This window comes from Tachyglossus aculeatus, chromosome 16 (genome assembly GCF_015852505.1).
Source record: "Tachyglossus aculeatus isolate mTacAcu1 chromosome 16, mTacAcu1.pri, whole genome shotgun sequence".
Classification (NCBI taxonomy): domain Eukaryota; kingdom Metazoa; phylum Chordata; class Mammalia; order Monotremata; family Tachyglossidae; genus Tachyglossus; species Tachyglossus aculeatus.
The window spans coordinates 23,533,158-23,551,760 of NC_052081.1; the positions used below are offsets into that span (position 1 = coordinate 23,533,158).

General features: G+C 43.3%; 1 protein-coding gene across 5 annotated transcripts in view; it reads left to right on the top strand.

Moving 5' to 3' along the window:
* ATE1 (arginyltransferase 1) overlaps nucleotides 1-17,489 on the top strand; it is a 249,168-nt gene extending 231,679 nt beyond the window's left edge. For all 5 annotated transcript variants that reach the window (XM_038757582.1, XM_038757583.1, XM_038757580.1 and 2 more), the window contains one exon: nucleotides 14,663-17,489. In XM_038757582.1, coding sequence (XP_038613510.1) covers nucleotides 14,663-14,841 — 179 coding nt within the window. In that variant the 3' untranslated portion in view covers nucleotides 14,842-17,489. The remainder of the gene's footprint in view (nucleotides 1-14,662) is intronic.
* The last annotated feature ends 1,114 nt before the right edge of the window (nucleotides 17,490-18,603 follow it).

Below are 18,603 nucleotides of genomic sequence, written 5' to 3' on the forward strand. Positions count from 1 at the left end.
TCAATACCACAGATGTCATTATTATTACATCTTGTTAAGTGCTTCCTGTGTTCCAGGCACTGTGCTAGGCACTGGGGTAGATACAGGGTCATCAGGTTGGACACAGTCCCTGTCCCACATTGGGCTTACACTCTCAATCTCCATTTGACATATTTATTATTCTATTTATTTATTTATTTACTTGTACATATCTATTCTATTTTATTTTGTTAGTGTGTTTGGTTTTGTTCTCTGTCTCCCCCTTTTAGACTGTGAGCCCACTGTTGGGTAGGGACTGTCTCTATATGTTGCCAACTTGTACTTCCCAAGCGCTTAGTACAGTGCTGTGCACATAGTAAGCGCTCAATAAATACGATTGATTGATTGATTGATCTTGCAGCTAGAGAAGAAGTAGCCTCAGGAGGCACACTTCAGAATTGCTCACCTGCTTGCAGGTGGCCTTGGTTTAAAGGAGTAAGTGAAACAATACCCAGGAAAATCCTTTTCCTTTAGTATTTCAGTGCTCGAAACAGAAGGTCTTCCTCAGAATAGCCATTATATCCATCATGATTTTAACCAATTGCCATTTAAACCTTGCTCCATTTTTCTTTGTAGATATAATAGATTGAATCTGTCTTGGCATTTCAAATAAGTGCAGAACGTGTTTGAACAATGAAATTTATTAGGCTGGGAATAGTTAAAGTAAACAAAGGCAAGTCCCCATCTGCTTCATTAGCCCTCTGTTTCATTCCCCGCCTTTGCAACAACATAAGCTCCTTCATTCTGCTCCACTGACAATTTGAGCAGATAAACAGTTTACGCAGATAGGTGGATTAAGCAGAAGTCAGAGTTCTTTTACTTGAGGAACCAAAATGTAGGATAAGGATAGGGGTTTCTCTTTGCTTACATAAAATGTCCAAGATGAAATTTCTCTGTACATATGTGTGGGAGTGTTTTTAATAAAACCAGAAAACTCGTGCTAAACAACTTAGGAATGTTTCTTTTCAAAGTCAACGAGGATTTTTTTCATTTAGATTGCCTACAAGTTAAATTAGCTCACCCAACTCATTTTCAGATTAGCTGCGTAACAGTGGCACCTATGTGTTTATGTTCATCGTCCCTCCTTCACTGCAGTCAGAACAGGGTGAGTTGCCTAAACCCCAGGTGACAAAGGCCCAGGTTCATACATTTTTACATTTCAGTGGCTGCCTGCCTTCATATCTACTCAGCCCCTGCTTTCTTCTATGTTCACACCAACCCAGGCCATTTACCCCTATTCACTGGCCTCTTCACTCCCAAGGCCCCAAGGACAATTCAGCTATCTCCCCAAGGTTCTCCTAAATACTGGCCTCATCGCTCTCAAGGCCCCAAGGACAATTCAACCATCTCCTCTGGGTATCACCGGTTTAAGTTGTTACTGCTGTCTTTTACCTCACCGTCCCCACCGTGATCCTTCAGCCCCCCTCTCCTGTAAGCCCATCCCAGTCCTCCCCTCCCACCGACCCTCCCACCACAACTCTCCCGACCCCTCCGCCATCTGACCCCTCCCCACCCCTTGTACAGTCACCACCTCTCCTCCCGACCCCATCCCTGTAATTCTGTCCCAGCAACACTCCCCCCGCCCTCCCCCGTCAACTCACTCCTGTCCAAACCCTCCCCACCCCTTGTGCTGTCCCCTCCCGCACTACCCCCCCCACCAACCCCGACACAGGTTCAGCCAAGTGTGGCCTGTGTAACCCCCACTCCATCATGGGGAAGCTTTCCTTCATCCTTGACCTGTTCGTGACTCAAGTCACTCCTCCTTCTTGCCATCACTGAGACCTGGCTTTCCCCAGATGATACGGTCTCCAGTGGGGGTCTCGTCTGCTCCCACTCCCTCAGACTCAGTGGGAAAGGAAGGAAGTATTGGCTTCGGCCCCCCCAGGTCCCACCTCTAACTTCTTTAACCATTTTGATCCCTTTCTCACATTCCTTCTCTCTTTCTCTGTGCCTACGTTGATCCTTGGGGACGTCAATATCCACGCAGATATTCCTGATGATCCTTCTGCTGACCGCCTTCTACTATTCCTCAACTCCACTGAACTCCTGCTCCACCCAACCTCGCCCACTCACCAACTTAGATGCACACTAGATCTCATCATCTCTAGCTACTGTATAATTCTCTACTCTTACCAACTCTGAGATACCTCTATCTGACCACATCCTCCTCATTTGTCTCCTCTCCCACACCTCCTCCCCATAAATCCCCCACAGAGACCTCCAGTCTCTTGACCCCATCCAGTTTTCTCAACTCGTCATGCCCCACTTAGCCTTCATACCCAAACTACCCTCCCTTGATTACCGAATTGACACTTTCAACACCACCCTCTCTACTGAACTCAACTCACTCATTCCCCTATCACTTCTTCAATCTCATACCACTAACCCACAGCCCTGGATCACCTGCAGTCTGCCTCCGTAGCTCTCGTGCACGAGCCACAGAGCGCCGCTGGCAGAAATCTAAATATATCTGGGTGACTTAGTCCACTTCAGGTTTTTCCTTGAATACTTTACTCCGCTGACAAAATTATTTTCATCCCTATCGACACCCATTCCCATCACCCTTGCCAGTTGTTCCAGACACTTAACTCCCTTCTTAGGCTCCCCCATTCCCCTCTCTTCCCCTTCCCATGCCCCCTGTGAGCTGGCCACCTACTTTAATAAGAAAATTGACACTATCAGGCATGAGCTCCCCATAATCTCCCCTGCCCCCCTCAGTCCCTCCCTCCTTCCATCCCCTCTTCAACTCTCCCATCATTCCCAGCAGTATCTCTTGAGATCTTCCTTCTCTCACAATCCACCCTCTCTACCTGTATATCTGACTCAATTCCTTTGCACTTTATCAGAGCACCTGCCCCCTTCCTTCTTCCTCCTTAACAGCCATCTTCAACTGCTTGCTCTCCAGTGACCTCTTCCCCACTGCTTTCAAACATGCCAATGCCTCCCCTGTCCTAAAAAAACCCTCCCTTGACCCTACGGCTCCCTCCAGTTATCACCCCATCTCCCTCCTACTGTTCCTCTCCAAAATGCTTGAGCGAGCTGTCTGCACCCGCTGTCTCAAACTCCTCTCTGAAAGTTCTCTCCTTGACCCCCTCCAATCTGGCTGCCATCCCCTTCACTCCACAGAAACTGCCCTCTCAGTCTTACCAAATCCATCGGCCTCTACTCCATCCTAATCCTCTTCCACCTCTCAGCTGCCTTCAACGCTGTCGACCACCCCCTTCTCCTGGAAACATTATTCAACCTTGGCTTCACTGATACTGGTCCTCTGTTGGCTCTCCTCTATCTCTCTGGCTCCTCATTTTCAGTCTCCATCGCAGGCTGCCTTTCTGTCTCCTATTGAGGGGGCTCTTCAAGATTCAGTTGTGGGTCCCCTTCTATTCTCCATCTATACCCACTCCCTTGGAGAACTCATTCGCTCCCATGGCTTCAACTACCACCCCTTTGCAGATGATACCCAAATCTACCTCTCCAGCCCTGATCTCTCTCCCTCTCTTCAATCTCCCATTTCCTCTTGCCTTACAGACATCTCTAATTAGATGTCCTGCCATCACCTCAAACTTAACATGTCCAAACCAGAACTCCTTATCTTTCTACCCAAACCTTGTCCTCCCCGTGACTGTCCCATCACTAAAGATGGCACTACCATCCTTCCCATCTCACCCCTCCCTGCCCCACAACACTTTTGTATATATCTGTAATTTATTTATTTATATTAATGTGTGTCTTCCCCCCTCTAGACTGTAAGTTCGTTGTAGACAGGGAATTTGCTTACTGTTGTATTGTACTCTCCCAGGTGCTTAGTACAGTGCTCTGCACACTGTAAGTGGTCAATAAATATGATGGAATTAGTGAGTGAATGAATGCTTTTCCGTTGTGGTAGGTGAAGGATAATCAGATCAGACATCATCTCTGAGGCTCACAACCTAAAAAATAAGAAATCAGGAATCTTATTCCCTTTTTCCAGATGAAGTAACTGAGGTCCAGATAAGTGAAGTGACTTGCCCATGGTCACATAGCAGACATGCGGTGGAGCCAGGATTAGAACCCAGGTCCTCTGTCTCCCAGGCCCTTGTTCTTTCCACAAAGCTATGCAGCCCCTCAAGATTAGCTTACTCCCTGTACTTCTTTCTTGGTTTTATCACCCTTCCTTCTCTCTCGAACTCCTTTGCCCTTCAAATTTTCATGACCTCAGGTCTCCCATAGTCAAAGCCCTTCTGACGTCCCACCTCCTCTGGGAAGCCATCCTGACTAATTTTCCTCCCTCCGGTTTACATCTTTGTCTCAGCACTTTTGCAGTCACCGCTTCTTGTGGAACTTTTAATGGTGGTAATGATAATGACAGTAATAACGATGGCATTTAAGTGCTTTCTATGTGCAAAGCACTGTAGTAAGCCGTGGGTTAGCTACAAGTTAATCAGGTCAGATGCAGTCCCTGCCCCAGATGGGACTCACAGTCTAAGTGGGAGGGAGAGTGGGTATTGAATTTCCCTTTTTACAGAGAAGGAAACTGAGGCAGAGAGAAATGAAGTGACTTGCCCAAATCACACAGGAGGCAAGTGGCAGAGCCAGATTTAGAACCTAGATCATCTGACTCCTGGGCCCATGCTCTTTCCACTAGGCCACACTGCTTCTCATGCAGTGGCAGCATTTGCACGTCCCTTAAAAAACTTCCTCCTCACTCTATAAATTATTATGTGTCTGTCTCCTCTGTTAGATAGTAAGCGCTTTGTGGGTTGGGAGTGTGTCTCCTATGTCTGTTGAATTCTCCCAAGTGCTTAGTGCAATGCCTTGCTCACAGTAGTAGGTGCTCAATAAGTGTGACTGATTGACTGAGTGGTGATGAGCTATAAGATATGGCTTCAGGCTCTGGTAAATGTTTGTCCCCAACCTCTGACAACATCCAGCTTTAGCTCCTCATTTCTGGAAGGCAGTTGAGCTTTGCATAGGTTATGTACAATCTGAGCATATAAGGGAAGAATACTCCGTTCTTGCCCAGTTATTCCTCTCTACCCAACCGTAATGGCCAAAACTTCACCCTAAATGATAATCATTTATATACAAGGGATGGACAATGAATTAGCATCATGTTTTTCTCTGGCGATAGGAGGTATAGGATACTAATGAGAACAAGAAAGAATCATCATCAATCGTATTTATTGAGCACTTACTGTGTGCAGAGCACTGTACTAAGCGCTTGGGAAGTACAAGTTGGCAACATATAGAGACAGTCCCTACCCAACAGTGGGCTCACAGTCTAAAAGGGGGAGGCAGAGAACAAAACCAAGAATGAAATAGAAAAGAAATTAAAAGTACTGTCTCCTCAAGTGGGTCAGCATCGGGTCAGCCCCAAGAGTTGGTTGGCATTTCCCTTCCCCAAGGCTCCCAGTTGGCACTGAGATTCCCTGGGGAAAACTGGGGATTGAAATCGGATGGTTGCTATTGAAAGGAACAGTGTGGTGGTGTCCCACCCTGTATCTGGCTCTTTCGATTAATGGAAATGGAGGAAACCGGGCAAAAATATGGTAATCGGTGGATAAGAAATCATTGGGAAGTTAGTGTGACCAATAAAAAGCACATGGCTTTGGTGACATACAGAAAACATATCCCTTCAACTTGAATAATTTATGGTTCCAAACTCTTAATAACAACATCCATAAAGTCCAGTTGAGACTTTTTCTTGCAATCTGTCCTATTAAACAAGTGAGCACTAAAACACCAATGAAAGACCGAGCCGCACAATAGCCACATGAAGGGAGAAAGTAACAGTCTATCAGGTAGGTGAACCATTCTCAACTAATGTTACAGGGTACGGTCTCATTTCTGGCAGCAAGTCATTTCTAGTACCCTTGGAGCACCTCTCAGCTTTGTAGCACTCACACACCAAATGCCTCACATAAGTGCAGACACTGAAAATCCTGGAGATCAAATGGCCCAAACCTACATTTACCTACGTTCATATTTCCCAAAGAGCCTTTGTGAAGATGTCAGTGTTATCTGGTATTTGACTGTTGGTATTTGATTTGCCACACATTATTTTATATCCTGCCTGTTGCTGCCAGTATCTTCCTGAAGCCTGTAAGGTGGTTTTCTCTTGCAGTTGGTTCCTGGCCTCCCTCAGCATGGTTTTAGGGTGTATTAACTGAATCTTTGCCCTTCTTGTTTTCGGTACCTTTCACCGTATCGTGCCTCAAGTGTTTAGATTGCTGGCATGCACTAAACAGCAAGGCCGTGATGTTTTCAGCATTGTTTTGATGCCAAAACACAGTGTGGTATCCTGTGATTTCCCCCCTTTTATTTGGGAGGGAGGGGATTGTGATGAAATTGTTTGGCATGCTGGATGGTTTCTTGGTGGTAATCCAGCCGGGCTGCATAACTGCTCTGAAAACCTTCAGTTTGGGCTGAACTCTGATGCCCTGAAGTCCGTCATCATGAATGGTATTTATTGAATGCTTACGGTGTGCAGGGCACTGTACTGAGTGCTTGCAAAAGTACAACAGAGCTGGTAGACTAGACTGTAAGCTCGTTGTGGGCAGCGAATGCTTCTGTTATATTATGTTGTCCTCTCCCCGTACTCCCCATGCCCACAACGAACTTACAGTCTAGAGTCCATAAGGGGTAATTAGAAGGAAATATTGACAGAGTTTCAGCTCCTTGTTACTGACTTGTTTTGTACTTCTCAGTGTGTGCTCAGTAAACACTGTTGCAACGATTACATTCCTCTCCATTTGTATGAATGCCATGGGCAGTCATCACACAGTTCCTCCGGGCATCCGGGGGCCCCTGTTGGAGGCAGAATCCTGGACTCGTTGGGCCATTGATCTTCAGCATTAATGGCATTTCATAAGTTTTCGATCAATCAGTCAATGGTATATATCAAGTGCTTTCTTCGTGCAAAGCGCTGTACCAGGCACCTGGGTGAGTAATAATAAATAGCAGTAATTGTGGTATTTATTAAGCTGTTATTGTGTCCCAAGCACTGTACTAAACACTGAAGTGGATACAAGCAAATTGGGTTGGACACCGTCGCCGTCCCATGTGGGGCTTACAGTCTCAATCCCCATTTTACAGATGAGGGAACAGAGGCCCAGAGAAGTAAAGGGTCTTGCCCAATGTCCCACAGCAAAGTGGCAGAGCAGGGGGATTAGAACCCATGACCTTCTGACCCCCCAGGCCTGGGCTTTAGCCACTAGGCCATGCTGCTTCAATACAGAGTACAATGTAGCAGAATTAGCAGACATATTCCCTGCTCATAACAATCTTACAGCTTAGCTTACAGTTTTATTTAGGGAAGTTCATTCATTCATTCATTCATTCATTCATTCATTCATTCAATCAATCAATCATATTTATTGAGCGCTTACTGTACTAAGCGCTTGGGAATCAATCAATCAATCGTATTTATTGAGCGCTTACTGTGTGCAGAGCACTGTACTAAGCGCTTGGGAAGTCCAAGTTGGCAACATATAGAGACGGTCCCTACCCAACAGCGGGCTCACAGTCTAGAAGGGGGAGACAGACAACAAAACGAAACATATTAACAAAGTAAAATACATAGAATAAATATTTACAAATAAAATAAATAAATAAATAGAGTAATAAATACGTACAAACACGTATGCATATATACAGGTGCTGTGGGGAGGGGAAGGTGGTAAGGCGCGGGTGATGGAGAGGGGGAAGAGGGGGAGAGGAAGGAGGGAGCTCAGTCTGGGAAGGCCACCAGATGAGGCAACTGAGGCCGAGAAGTTAAGTGGTTTGCCCAAGGTCGCACAGCAGACAAGTGGCAGAGCCGGGATCAGAACCCACATCCATCAGAACCCAGATCGTCCAGAGAAGCAGTGTGACTCAGTGGAAAGAGCACAGGCTTTGGAGTCAGAGGTCATGGGTTGGATTCCTGGCTCCTCCACATGTCTGCTGTGTGACCTTGGGCAAGTCACCTCACTTCTCTGAGCCTCAGTTACCTCATCTGTAAAATGGGGATTAAGACTGTGAGCCCCACGTGGGACAACTTGATCACATTGTATCCCCCAGCGCATAGAACAGTGCTTTGCACATAGTAAGCGCTTAACAAATGCCATCGTCTTCATCATCATCATCATCATCATCAACCCACGTAATCCCAGAGAAGCAGCGTGGCTCAGTGGCAAGAGCACTGGCTTGGGAGTCCGAAGTCGTGGGTTCTAATCCTGGCTCCGTCACTTGCCAGCTATGTGACTTTGGGCAAGTCACTTCACTTCTCTGTGCCTCAGTGTCCTCCTTTTGTCAGGACCCTGGAGGGGGCAATGTAATGGTTGCATTCGGTCCATCACGATAGCGCTGATTGAACATCTACTATGTGAAGAGTACTGTACAAAATAATTGTCCACAACGCATTTTCCAGTCAGAAACGTGTTCTCTGGTTTCTGCTCCAGTTTAGAGCATTTGATCTGACACTTCATCCCACCTCTCATGGGTGTCACACACACACACACACACACACCCCACACCACACACACACACACACACACACCCCACTTCTTTTGGGAATATTCTGCCCTCCCTCCCCTCCAATCTGGAAGCAGATTCATTTCAGCCCATCAGATTTTTCTGGTCTCGCAACATCATCAACATCATCATCAGGCAGAGATGGGGTGATTCCCTAAGGCGGGATCTCTGACACTGGACATGCTCTCCCTCTACTTATCAGGTAATGGCACCCCAGTATCTGTCCATCTCTAAAGGGAAATAGCTTCCATTCAGCTTTTTTATATATTGGCCACAAACAGCCATTCATGGGGTCTTGGAGAGCAGCACCTTACCAGTTCATTCATTCATTCATACCTTCAATCGTATTTATTGAGCACTTACTGTGTGCAGAGTACCATATTAAGCACTTGGGAAGTATATAGAGACGGTCCCTACCCAACAACGGGCTCACAGTCTAGAAGGGGGAGACAGACAACAAAACAAAACATGTGGTCAGGTGTAAAGTCATCAGAATAAACAGAGGTAAAGCTAGATGCACATCATTGACAAAATGAATAGTAAATATGTACAAATAAAATAAATAGAGTAATAAATCTGTACAAATGTATACACAGGTGCTGTGGGGAGGGGAAGGAGGTGGGGTGTGGGGGGAGGGGGAGAGGAAAAAGGGGGCTCAGTCTGGGAAGGCCAGACTGGAGGAGGTGAGCTCTCAGTAGGGCCTTGAAGGGAGGAAGAGAGCTAGCTTGGCGGATGGGCGGAGGGAGGCCATTCCAGGCCCGGGGGAGGACGTGGGCCGGGGGTCGACGGCGGGACAGGTGAGAACGAGGCCCAGTGAGGAGGTTAGCGGCCGAGGAGCGGAGGGTGCGGGCTGGGCTGGAGAAGGAGAGAAGGGAGGTGAGGTAGGAGGGGGCCAGGGGATGGACAGCCTTGAAGCCCAGGGTGAGGAGTTTTTGCTTGATGGTAGTTGGCTGGCTACCATAAATACTGGTGTACTGTGTGAGCAATTTGCCACCAGGAACGAGGCAAATGGCCAGGTACCTTCTAAGCAGTCACTTAAGTTTTTAATTTAAGTGTGCCTGTGGTGGTTGATTCAAACGATCCACTCCTAACCGAGATCCAGGCCCTTAGGAATGCCCAAGATGTTCAACCTTTCTACCTGTTAAGCGGAAATGTCGGTATTTTCCCTTTTCTGGTGGGTATGTCATGAGAATAAATTAAAGTGACTTATAGGAAGTACAGTAAGCAGTGTGGTTTAGTGGAAAGAGCATGGGCTTGGGAGTCAGAGGGCGTGGGTTCTAATCCTGGCTCCTCCACTTATCTGCTGTGTGACCTTGGGCAAGTCACTTCTCTGTGCCTCAGTTACCTCATCTGTAAAATGGGGATTAAGACTGTGAGCCCCACTTGGACAACCTGATTGACCTGAACCTACCCCAGAGCTTGGAACAGTGCTTGGCACATAGTAAGCACTTAACAAATACCATTATTATTATTATTATTATGGGAAGAGTTCTGTGATCTGAGAATAAATGTGACTGTTAAAAGCATATATTATCATTATTGATTAGATTTGAAAGCAGTTGCCCCTGGGCATAAGAGAGAGTGTTGTCTCGAGTCCAAAGAAAGACATCTTTCCAGGCTCAAATGAGAGTATAGAAAGTAAGATTTGTGGGGGAATAATTGTTTAGCATTGCCTCCCTTTAGTAGTAGTAGAAGTAATAGTAGTAGTAGCAGTAGTAGTAGTAATAGTAACAATAGTAGCTGCATTTATTGAGATTGGTTCCGTACACTCTACTAGGTGCTTTCGAAGTACAGAATAAAGAAGTGACTCATTCCCTGACCATAAGGAACTTATACACTTAATGGGGGGAAAAATATATGTGTTTTTTTTTTTAAATAAAGCCCATTAAGAGAAGCAGAATGGCCTAGTGGAAAGGGTATAAATCTGAGAGGCAGAGGACACCTGGCTTCTCATCTCGGCTCTATCACTTGTCTGCTGTGTGAACTTGGGCAAATCAATTTTTGGGTGCCTCAGTTTCCTCATCTATAAAATGGGATTCCAATACCTCTTCTACCTCCTACATAGCCTGTGAGCCTCGTTACGGGACAGGGCGTATGTCTGACCTGATTATCTTGTATCACCCCAGTGCTTAGTTCGCTGCTTGGCACATAGTTGTAATTATTATTGTTATTAAATACCAATAAAATTATTGTTCTATTGTATAGTTAGAATTGATATATGACCCGTTTTAGTAGAACTTTATCTCAGAAATATTCTATGGTTTTACCAGGAAAATGTGTAAGTATGGAAGTTATGGGGGAGGAGCAGAAAGTGCGATAGGGGTGTCACAGGAGAGTGAAATCAGCACTCGGCAGTGCTCCATCAGTCTTCATTTCTTGTACAGATCCCAATCGGGCAGAGATGGCCTGGACACCCAGCTTTGAAAAATGTTACACATTTCTCATAGTTTGAACATTCGTGTTGGTTGCAAATTCACTATCTCCTAATTTTAAATAAAAGTTTAGCAAAACATAATCTGCAGTTTGTAGCATCATAGCAGATCATCTTTCCTTTGGTGAGTAGCATGACACTTCAGGCAAATATTAATAATAATTATGATATTCTCTAGCACTTACTATATGCCAAGCATTGTTCAGAGCTCTGGGATAGTACAAGGTAATCAAGTTGGAAAGTTGATTAATCACGTTACAGTCTCAGTCCTCATTTTACAGATGAAGTAACTGAGGCACAGAGAAGTGAAGTGACTTGCCCCGGGTCACACAGCAGAGACAAGTGGCGGAGCCAGGATTAGAACTGATGGCCTCCGACTCCCAAGCCCGTCCTCTTGCCACCGAGCCATGCTGCTTGTCTCAGGAATCAGCAGGAATCCGTGCTAGATAGCCCTGACTCTAACCGGGAGCCTTGCACAGATTGTTTAGAGGGTGATGGAGACTTCATAATTAGGAGGGATTCCCGAGAGAAGCCCATTATCCCAAGGAACATACACCAGTGAGGAGAGGATCTGTTGTTCAGGGGAAAATAGTTTCCTAATCAGGAAAAGAGAACTACTTGACTTCTTGCCCACCCCACTCTACCCAAGATGGCCCACGTAAGGGGCTTTATGAGGGAATTCTGGCTTCTGAAGGTCTACTCTGCTGGAATGCACAGTTTTTGCTGAGTATAGAGCAAAGGTTTCACACACAAACTGCTCGTTATTAGAAATGTGCTGGTCTTGAGTAGTGATTCAAGAGGTACATAGTGATGCTTTTTAGCATTTATTCAGTTTGAGAGGTTTAGGCTCAACATCAGCAGCATGGTGGGGAACGTTACCTCCTATCCAGTTCCCCAGGCAGCAAGCATACTTCAAGAATAGGCAAGGAAGCAGAAAAGAAAATTCAAAAATCGTAGCGAGTCTTTGGGTATTCTCAGAGACGGTGAGTGGTATTTACTCAAACCAAATTGAGGGAGTACAGGGAAGTTATAGTGTCTGACCCTTCTTTATGGCCATGAGGCCTGGATTTACCACCGACTTATTCTTCTGGAACAGTTTCATCAAAGCCACCAACACACATTGTTCAAGAGTTAGTGGCAAGACAGGATCCCAACCAGTGAGGTTTTGGACCACAGTCAGACCAGCAGTCGCTTCAGACCTTTAGTGAGTGGGGCATTTGAGGAGACTAGACAGTAACAGGATCCCTAGGCAACTGCTCCAAGGTGAACAGGGTGGACAGAAGAAATGCTTTAAAAACTCCATGAAGTAAATTCTCAAGCACTGTGGTAGTGGACATTTAAGAGGCAGTCGCACTTTGGTTTCAGCCACATCTCCACGTACTGATCAAATCTCACCTACAGCAGCATCACCTTTGTACATAAACACATAGACTGCAAGTTCCTGGAGGGCAGGGATAGTGTGCAGTCAATCAGTGGTATTTATTGAGTGCTTATTGTGTGTAGAATTCTGTACTAAGCACCTGGCAGAATACAACACAGCAGAGTTGCTGACACATTCCCTGCTCACAGGGAGCTTACAGTCTAGAGGAGGAGTTGACAAGAGGGTAGTCTAGTGTCTACCAATCGTATTGCAATTAATCAATCGGATGAATTTAATGAGCAATTACGGTGTGCAGAGCACTGTACTAAGGCCTTGGGAAAGTACGTATAACAGAATTGGAATATCTATAATTCTGTTTATATTCATGCCTGTTTTATTTGTATTGATGTTTGTCTCCCCCTTCTAGACTGTGAACCCATTATGAGCAGGGGTTGTTTCTCTTCTCTTTTAGACTGTGAGCCCAATGTTGGGTAGGGACTGTCTCTTTATGTTGCCAATTTGTACTTCCCAAGCGCTTAGTACAGTGCTCTGCACATAGTAAGCGCTCAATAAATATGATTGATTGATTGAACGATTGCTGTATTAGTACAGTGCTCTGCACACAGTAAGCGCTCAGTAAATACGATTGAATACAGTCCCAGTCTAGACTATGGTCTACTGAACTCTCCAAAGGATTTATACAGTGTACTTATTATTTATTATGTTATTATAATATATTATCAGGTATTAATATAGTGTCAATATATTACATTGATATATTAATGTATTACTATAATATTTATTATATATGGCCACATGTCTGCTGTGTGACCTTGGGCAAGTCACTTCACTTCTCGGAGCCTCAGTTACCTCATCTGTAAAATGGGGATTAAGACTGTGAGCCCCACGTGGGACAACCTGATCACCTTGTATCCCCCCCCAGCGCTTAGAACAGCGCTTTGCACATAGCAAGTGCTTAACAAATGCCATCATTATTATTATATATTTATTGAGCACACACTGTTTTAAGCACTGAGAACAACAGAAGCAAGTGACACATTTTCTGCCCCTAAGGAGTTTTTAACTCCAACAGGAGAGACTGTTATAAAAATATTTACAAATAATGGACTCAGGAAAAATGGTTGAATGTACAACTGAATGTGCATAGTGACATGTGAGGATGGGAATGATAAAAGCATAAGTGCCAGAAGGGGCTGGTGTTTGGATACAACTTGGTTCCTCGGATTATATTTTGTATTTGGAGCAGAGTTCCTCTTGCGGAATGTATGCACTGTATGGATTGAATAAATACCATTGATTGATTTGAAACTACAGATTTCTTAGATTTAAAATTCGAGAGGCATACTGGTTTACTTTACCTTTGAAGAGGTTTGTATACTCCCTGTGGAAATTTTTTGATGTGTTAAGGAAATGTGTTTGTAGAATCTGGTTTATAATGAAATATTTTGATTTTGACTTGTAATGGCGTAAACCCTCCAGCACCATGCCCAGCAAGGTGATTTTCCCAAGTCAGATTGACGAGTCAAGAGAAGACCTCGTTACCAGTGTCATCGAGGAAAGCTGTCACATAAAATAGATTTCTGATGGATCTTTAAGAAAGATTTGGGATTTTAAAATTTAGTAGCTTAAAACGGTGTTTAAGATATAGAAAATTTGTTTTATTTTAATTAACCTTAAGCTTTTGATTTGCACAGCATTTCTGATGTAATGATGAAAGGTAGGGATCTCTTGATGAGAGTAATAGTAATAATAATGATAGTGATGATCAATTAATAATATATACTGACTGTCAAGTGCAACACCTGGCAACTTAGTACCAAGTTACCAACTTGGTAAAGTCAGGAGATTATACTGTAATGGGGAGGAAACTGTAGTAGTGATGATATTTATTGAGCACACACTGTGGGCAGCGTACTGCTTCAAGCCCTGAGAACAACAGAAGTGACACATTTTCGGCCCCTGAGGAGTTTTTAACTCCAACAGGGGAGGCTGACATAAAAATATTTACAAGTAATGGAGTCAGAAGAAATTGTTGACTATACAACTGATGTGCATAGTGACCTGTGAGGATGGGAATGATAAGAGCATAAGTGCCAGAAGGGGTTGGTGTTTGCATACAACTCGGTTCCTCGGATTATGTTTTGTATTCAGAGCAGAGTTCCTCTTGTCGCTTGTTCCTGTATTATATAACATGCTGCAATTTATGAAAACCACTCCTAGAAGGCAACTGGAGTTAGCAACTGTGTTCTGTGTGATTTCAGAGGGGTCTTATTAAGCAACCGAAAATATCATGTGGGTTAGCGTATGACTTTGAAAAATGAATCATTCATTTGGTTTTGTTGCAGTTGATGAAGGTCGCCTAAAGGAACTTGATCGCTTACGAGTGCTTCACAAGAGAACGATTATGCCTTATAACGTGTACAAGAGACGCCAGAAAGATCCAAACAGTGAAGCCACTGTCCAGCAATATGCAAGTTTGGTGGGACAGGTGTGTTCGGAAAGGATGTTACTTTTTAGAAGCTGAAGAAAATGTTTTGAAGGTTAACAGTCAGTTAGGTACTATATCATGCACTTCTATTGGATAATCAATAACCTGGTTCTATTTTGATAGATATATAGGTAAAGAAGATAGCTAAAAATTAGAAACTTATTATAAAAATATTCTAAAATGCTAAAGAGAAAAACCTGTGTGAAACCTATAACAAGTTTATGCAAAGACTTTGAGAATGTGCCAAGACCTCATCTCCAACTTCAGATTTTTGTAAGCAAGAAATACGGGGTTTCATTTCAAATGATGCTTTTCTGGTTTGTACAAGTGCTACAGTGAGTTCTGAATCGATTTGGGTCCCAGAAGTATTCATTTTATGTAGGAAAAATGGCAGCAGTTTGGATGCTCCAAACCAGTTAAAATAATTTTATCTATCTATTGATAGATATAGATATCAGGCTTATTGACAATATAGTTCACAACTGCACATGTTCAACCGGGCTTTGGTTTAACACAGTCTTATGAATGCCCTCTAAAGTTTTATTCTCAAAATCAGTGGAGATGTCCAGGCTGCCCCGACCACCTCCTTCCCACGTCCCCCATCAGGGCTCCTGGCCATGCCCGTGCTGCACCATATGTAGCTGGACTGTTCCCGCTGTACTGCCCTTCTCTCTCCCAGATGTCTGAGTAACTTCAACCTTTCAGGCCTTGCTGCTTCCCCAGCACCCTCCTCTTCCTCACCGAACTTCCTTCTCCTTTCTCCTCCCCTTTATCTTGCTCCTGACCATCCCATGGCCCAACCAGTGACTACCTGGAGAGAAAGCAGTCACTAAGCCAACCACAATGCTTTTCAGTGTCCTCAAAAGAGACAGCTTTACCTTCGGAGAAGAAATCTCCAGGCCTTTTTCTACTTGTCTAATGATAGTCAATCATCTGGGCATATCTCACTGAGTCCTGAAATGTTTCCTTAGTCCAGACCTCTTGAATGGCTGACCTTCATTAGGTGGATGACCAACCTCTCTCATTCTGCTACTTGATAATCTCCTTTTACAGGGACAGGACTAAGTTAATGTCCAAGACCTCCCAAGTCTTGTGAGAGCTAGGGACCCAAGTTGCTCAGAGAGTGCAAAGAATCCTCTCCCTCCCTTCCATCCCCTTCCAAAAAAGAGACTCAAAAATACAAGTGCAAAATACTTCTATGCATCGACAGTGTTTTTAGGGGAAAAAAGTTTAATCAAATTTAGTCCCCACTGTAGTCCCCACCCCGCACACACACCCACATACCAGGATCCTTTCTGAGCCCCAGGAAAGCCTCTTTTTTTGCAGACTTGGTTGTCAAGAGGGCTGTGTAGATGATCAACCAGCAGCTGGAGAAGAAATAAAACTGGGGGATCTGAACCATATCCCCATTCCTCCCTCCCCACACATCTCTTGCCCCTTCCCTGCTGCCCCAAACTTGACTGACATCTGCCTGGGGCATTGCCCAGTTAGAGAGCCAGGCTTCAACATGAGCACCTTTTGTACCCTCTATTTGAGGAAAACCTGTCAAGGCTCCAATCTGAAACACAGTTCATCTGAGCGTTTTTTTTTCCACTCTATTGAGCCGTTTTAAAAGCCACAGACTTCTAAAAAGACCGATCAATTGGCAACACAGATTTGCAATCTGTATAGGTTCATAAATAAAGCAACTCAAGACAGTAGAGTGAAAAGGACACTTGAGCGTATAAATTTAAAATATGCATCAGGCTCTGGGGTCCCGTTTATCATCAATTTATCATCAATCTTCTTTAACCGCTTACTTTACTCACCGCTCTGTCCTAACTGCATTGGATAATGAATTGTGTTTTCCAAAAGCAGAATTTTTCTTTTGTCACCATTAAATTTGCTTTAAGAAGAGAGTAAATGGAAGTAAAAAAAAAACCAGACTCCTTTGTTACAAAGCAAATCCTTTTGTTAAGAAAGTTCACCATGTTAAGGGAGATCAAGAGAACCATTATGGTACTTCTTAATAATTGGAAAACAGAGTCCGCAACCATCACCTGACTGTCCCTTCTAATTAGAAACACAGCTCCCGAAGAACTGCAAGGTATCTTTCAACAATTTTACCTTCAATTAAATTACTTCAGTTGTCCAAGCTTTTCAGTGTTTTAAATAGCTATGAGCTATGTATTTTTTGATCCAGATGGATTAGAGATTGATCCTTCTGTAGTTCTTTCATTATAATTGATTGAGTTAAGGAGGTAATAAATTTACTTCTACAGGACTGCACACCCTGTTTTTGTTTTTAATGCATATGTTTTTTATTTGTTATGGGTATGATTTCTTCCAACTGCATAAGATTCATGAATGCGTAAGATTTCATTTTACACTCTAAATTGTTTTAGTGCAGTGAAAGGTGGCAGAGGATAAATCCTGAATAACTAAAGCAAAATTGGTCACTAATGTAAAATAATAAAGGGACAAGGAGAGTAGCTAATTAAAAGGTTTTAAATATTGGAGAACACTTTGAAAAATTGGAAATAAGGGTCTATGTTCATATTTCCAAAGTCATCAATGAATGTAAGAGGAAGGATGTGATTATATGTTAAACGTATCTTTCTGCTTTTGTATCTACTTGTCTGCTGGGTGAAACTAGATGGAAAGAAATAAACTACTTCTTGTGTGTTCTGACTGTCACCAATCAATACCTTAGTGATATCGGCTTCTCTGTGTTCTGGGTTATACCGACTGAATGGGTGAAATCAAAGGACATCACGTGAATTCAAAAAAAATTCATAATTTCGTGATTCATCTCTTCTAAGTTTACTTAGTCTATATTCTTGAAGCTAAAACACACCATTGAACGTGGAATTTGAAAATGTCTCTTCTCTAGTTGTAACTACAACATAGTTGATAAAAGCAAAGTAGCGGTTTCATCGATCAATCAATCAATCAATCGTATTTATTGAGCGCTTACTATGTGCAGAGCACTGTACTAAGCGCTTGGGAAGTACAAATTGGCAACATATAGAGACAGTTCCTACCCAACAGTGGGCTCACAGTCTAAAAGGTTTCATCATTCTTTTTCATCTACCAGCAGTTTAGATTTTTAAAACAGAGTTGAATTGCAAAATATTTCTAAGTTAATTTTAAGTTAAAAGGCATTGTAACAAACACCTAGCATCTGCAAAATGAGTCTCCCTAGGAAACAACCTAGGCAATTTTTGGATTTTCAGTGTATTTTTTGCTAAACTTACTCTTTGAGAATCAATTCCATGTGAGTTTCATAAGGGATGGAGAATCCCCCAAAAGAGAACTAGTAGAAAACTAAGAAATCAGAAGTCTCAAAATTATGTGACATTTATATTTTTTAAAACCACTGGCTTTTTTCTACATTACTCATTTCCAGTTTGGCATTTGAATATGCATAAATACAGCCAAAGTGGAACAAGAAACCTAAATTTGAAAGGAATTGAGTCTCCAACCTAAATCAGATAGTTTGTCATTGCCTCAAATAAAAATTTTCAACATTTTTGATCGGCATGTTTTTAATGTTTTTAAATTGTCACAAACTAGAACCGCATCAGTCAGCAGAGAAGCTAAATGTCATCTTCCCAACTCATATCAATCAAGTGATTTCCTTTACTTTGAACATTGAATTTTCATGCTTTGTGAGTCCGTTCCAGGTTAAAATCACTTCACTTAAGCCTTTTTAATTTAATTAATGTTAAATGAGAATTCATAAATATTTCATGAAGTCCAGTTCACATTTAGCAAATTCTGTATTCAGGGACATTGAATAGTGTCTCCTGACTAATG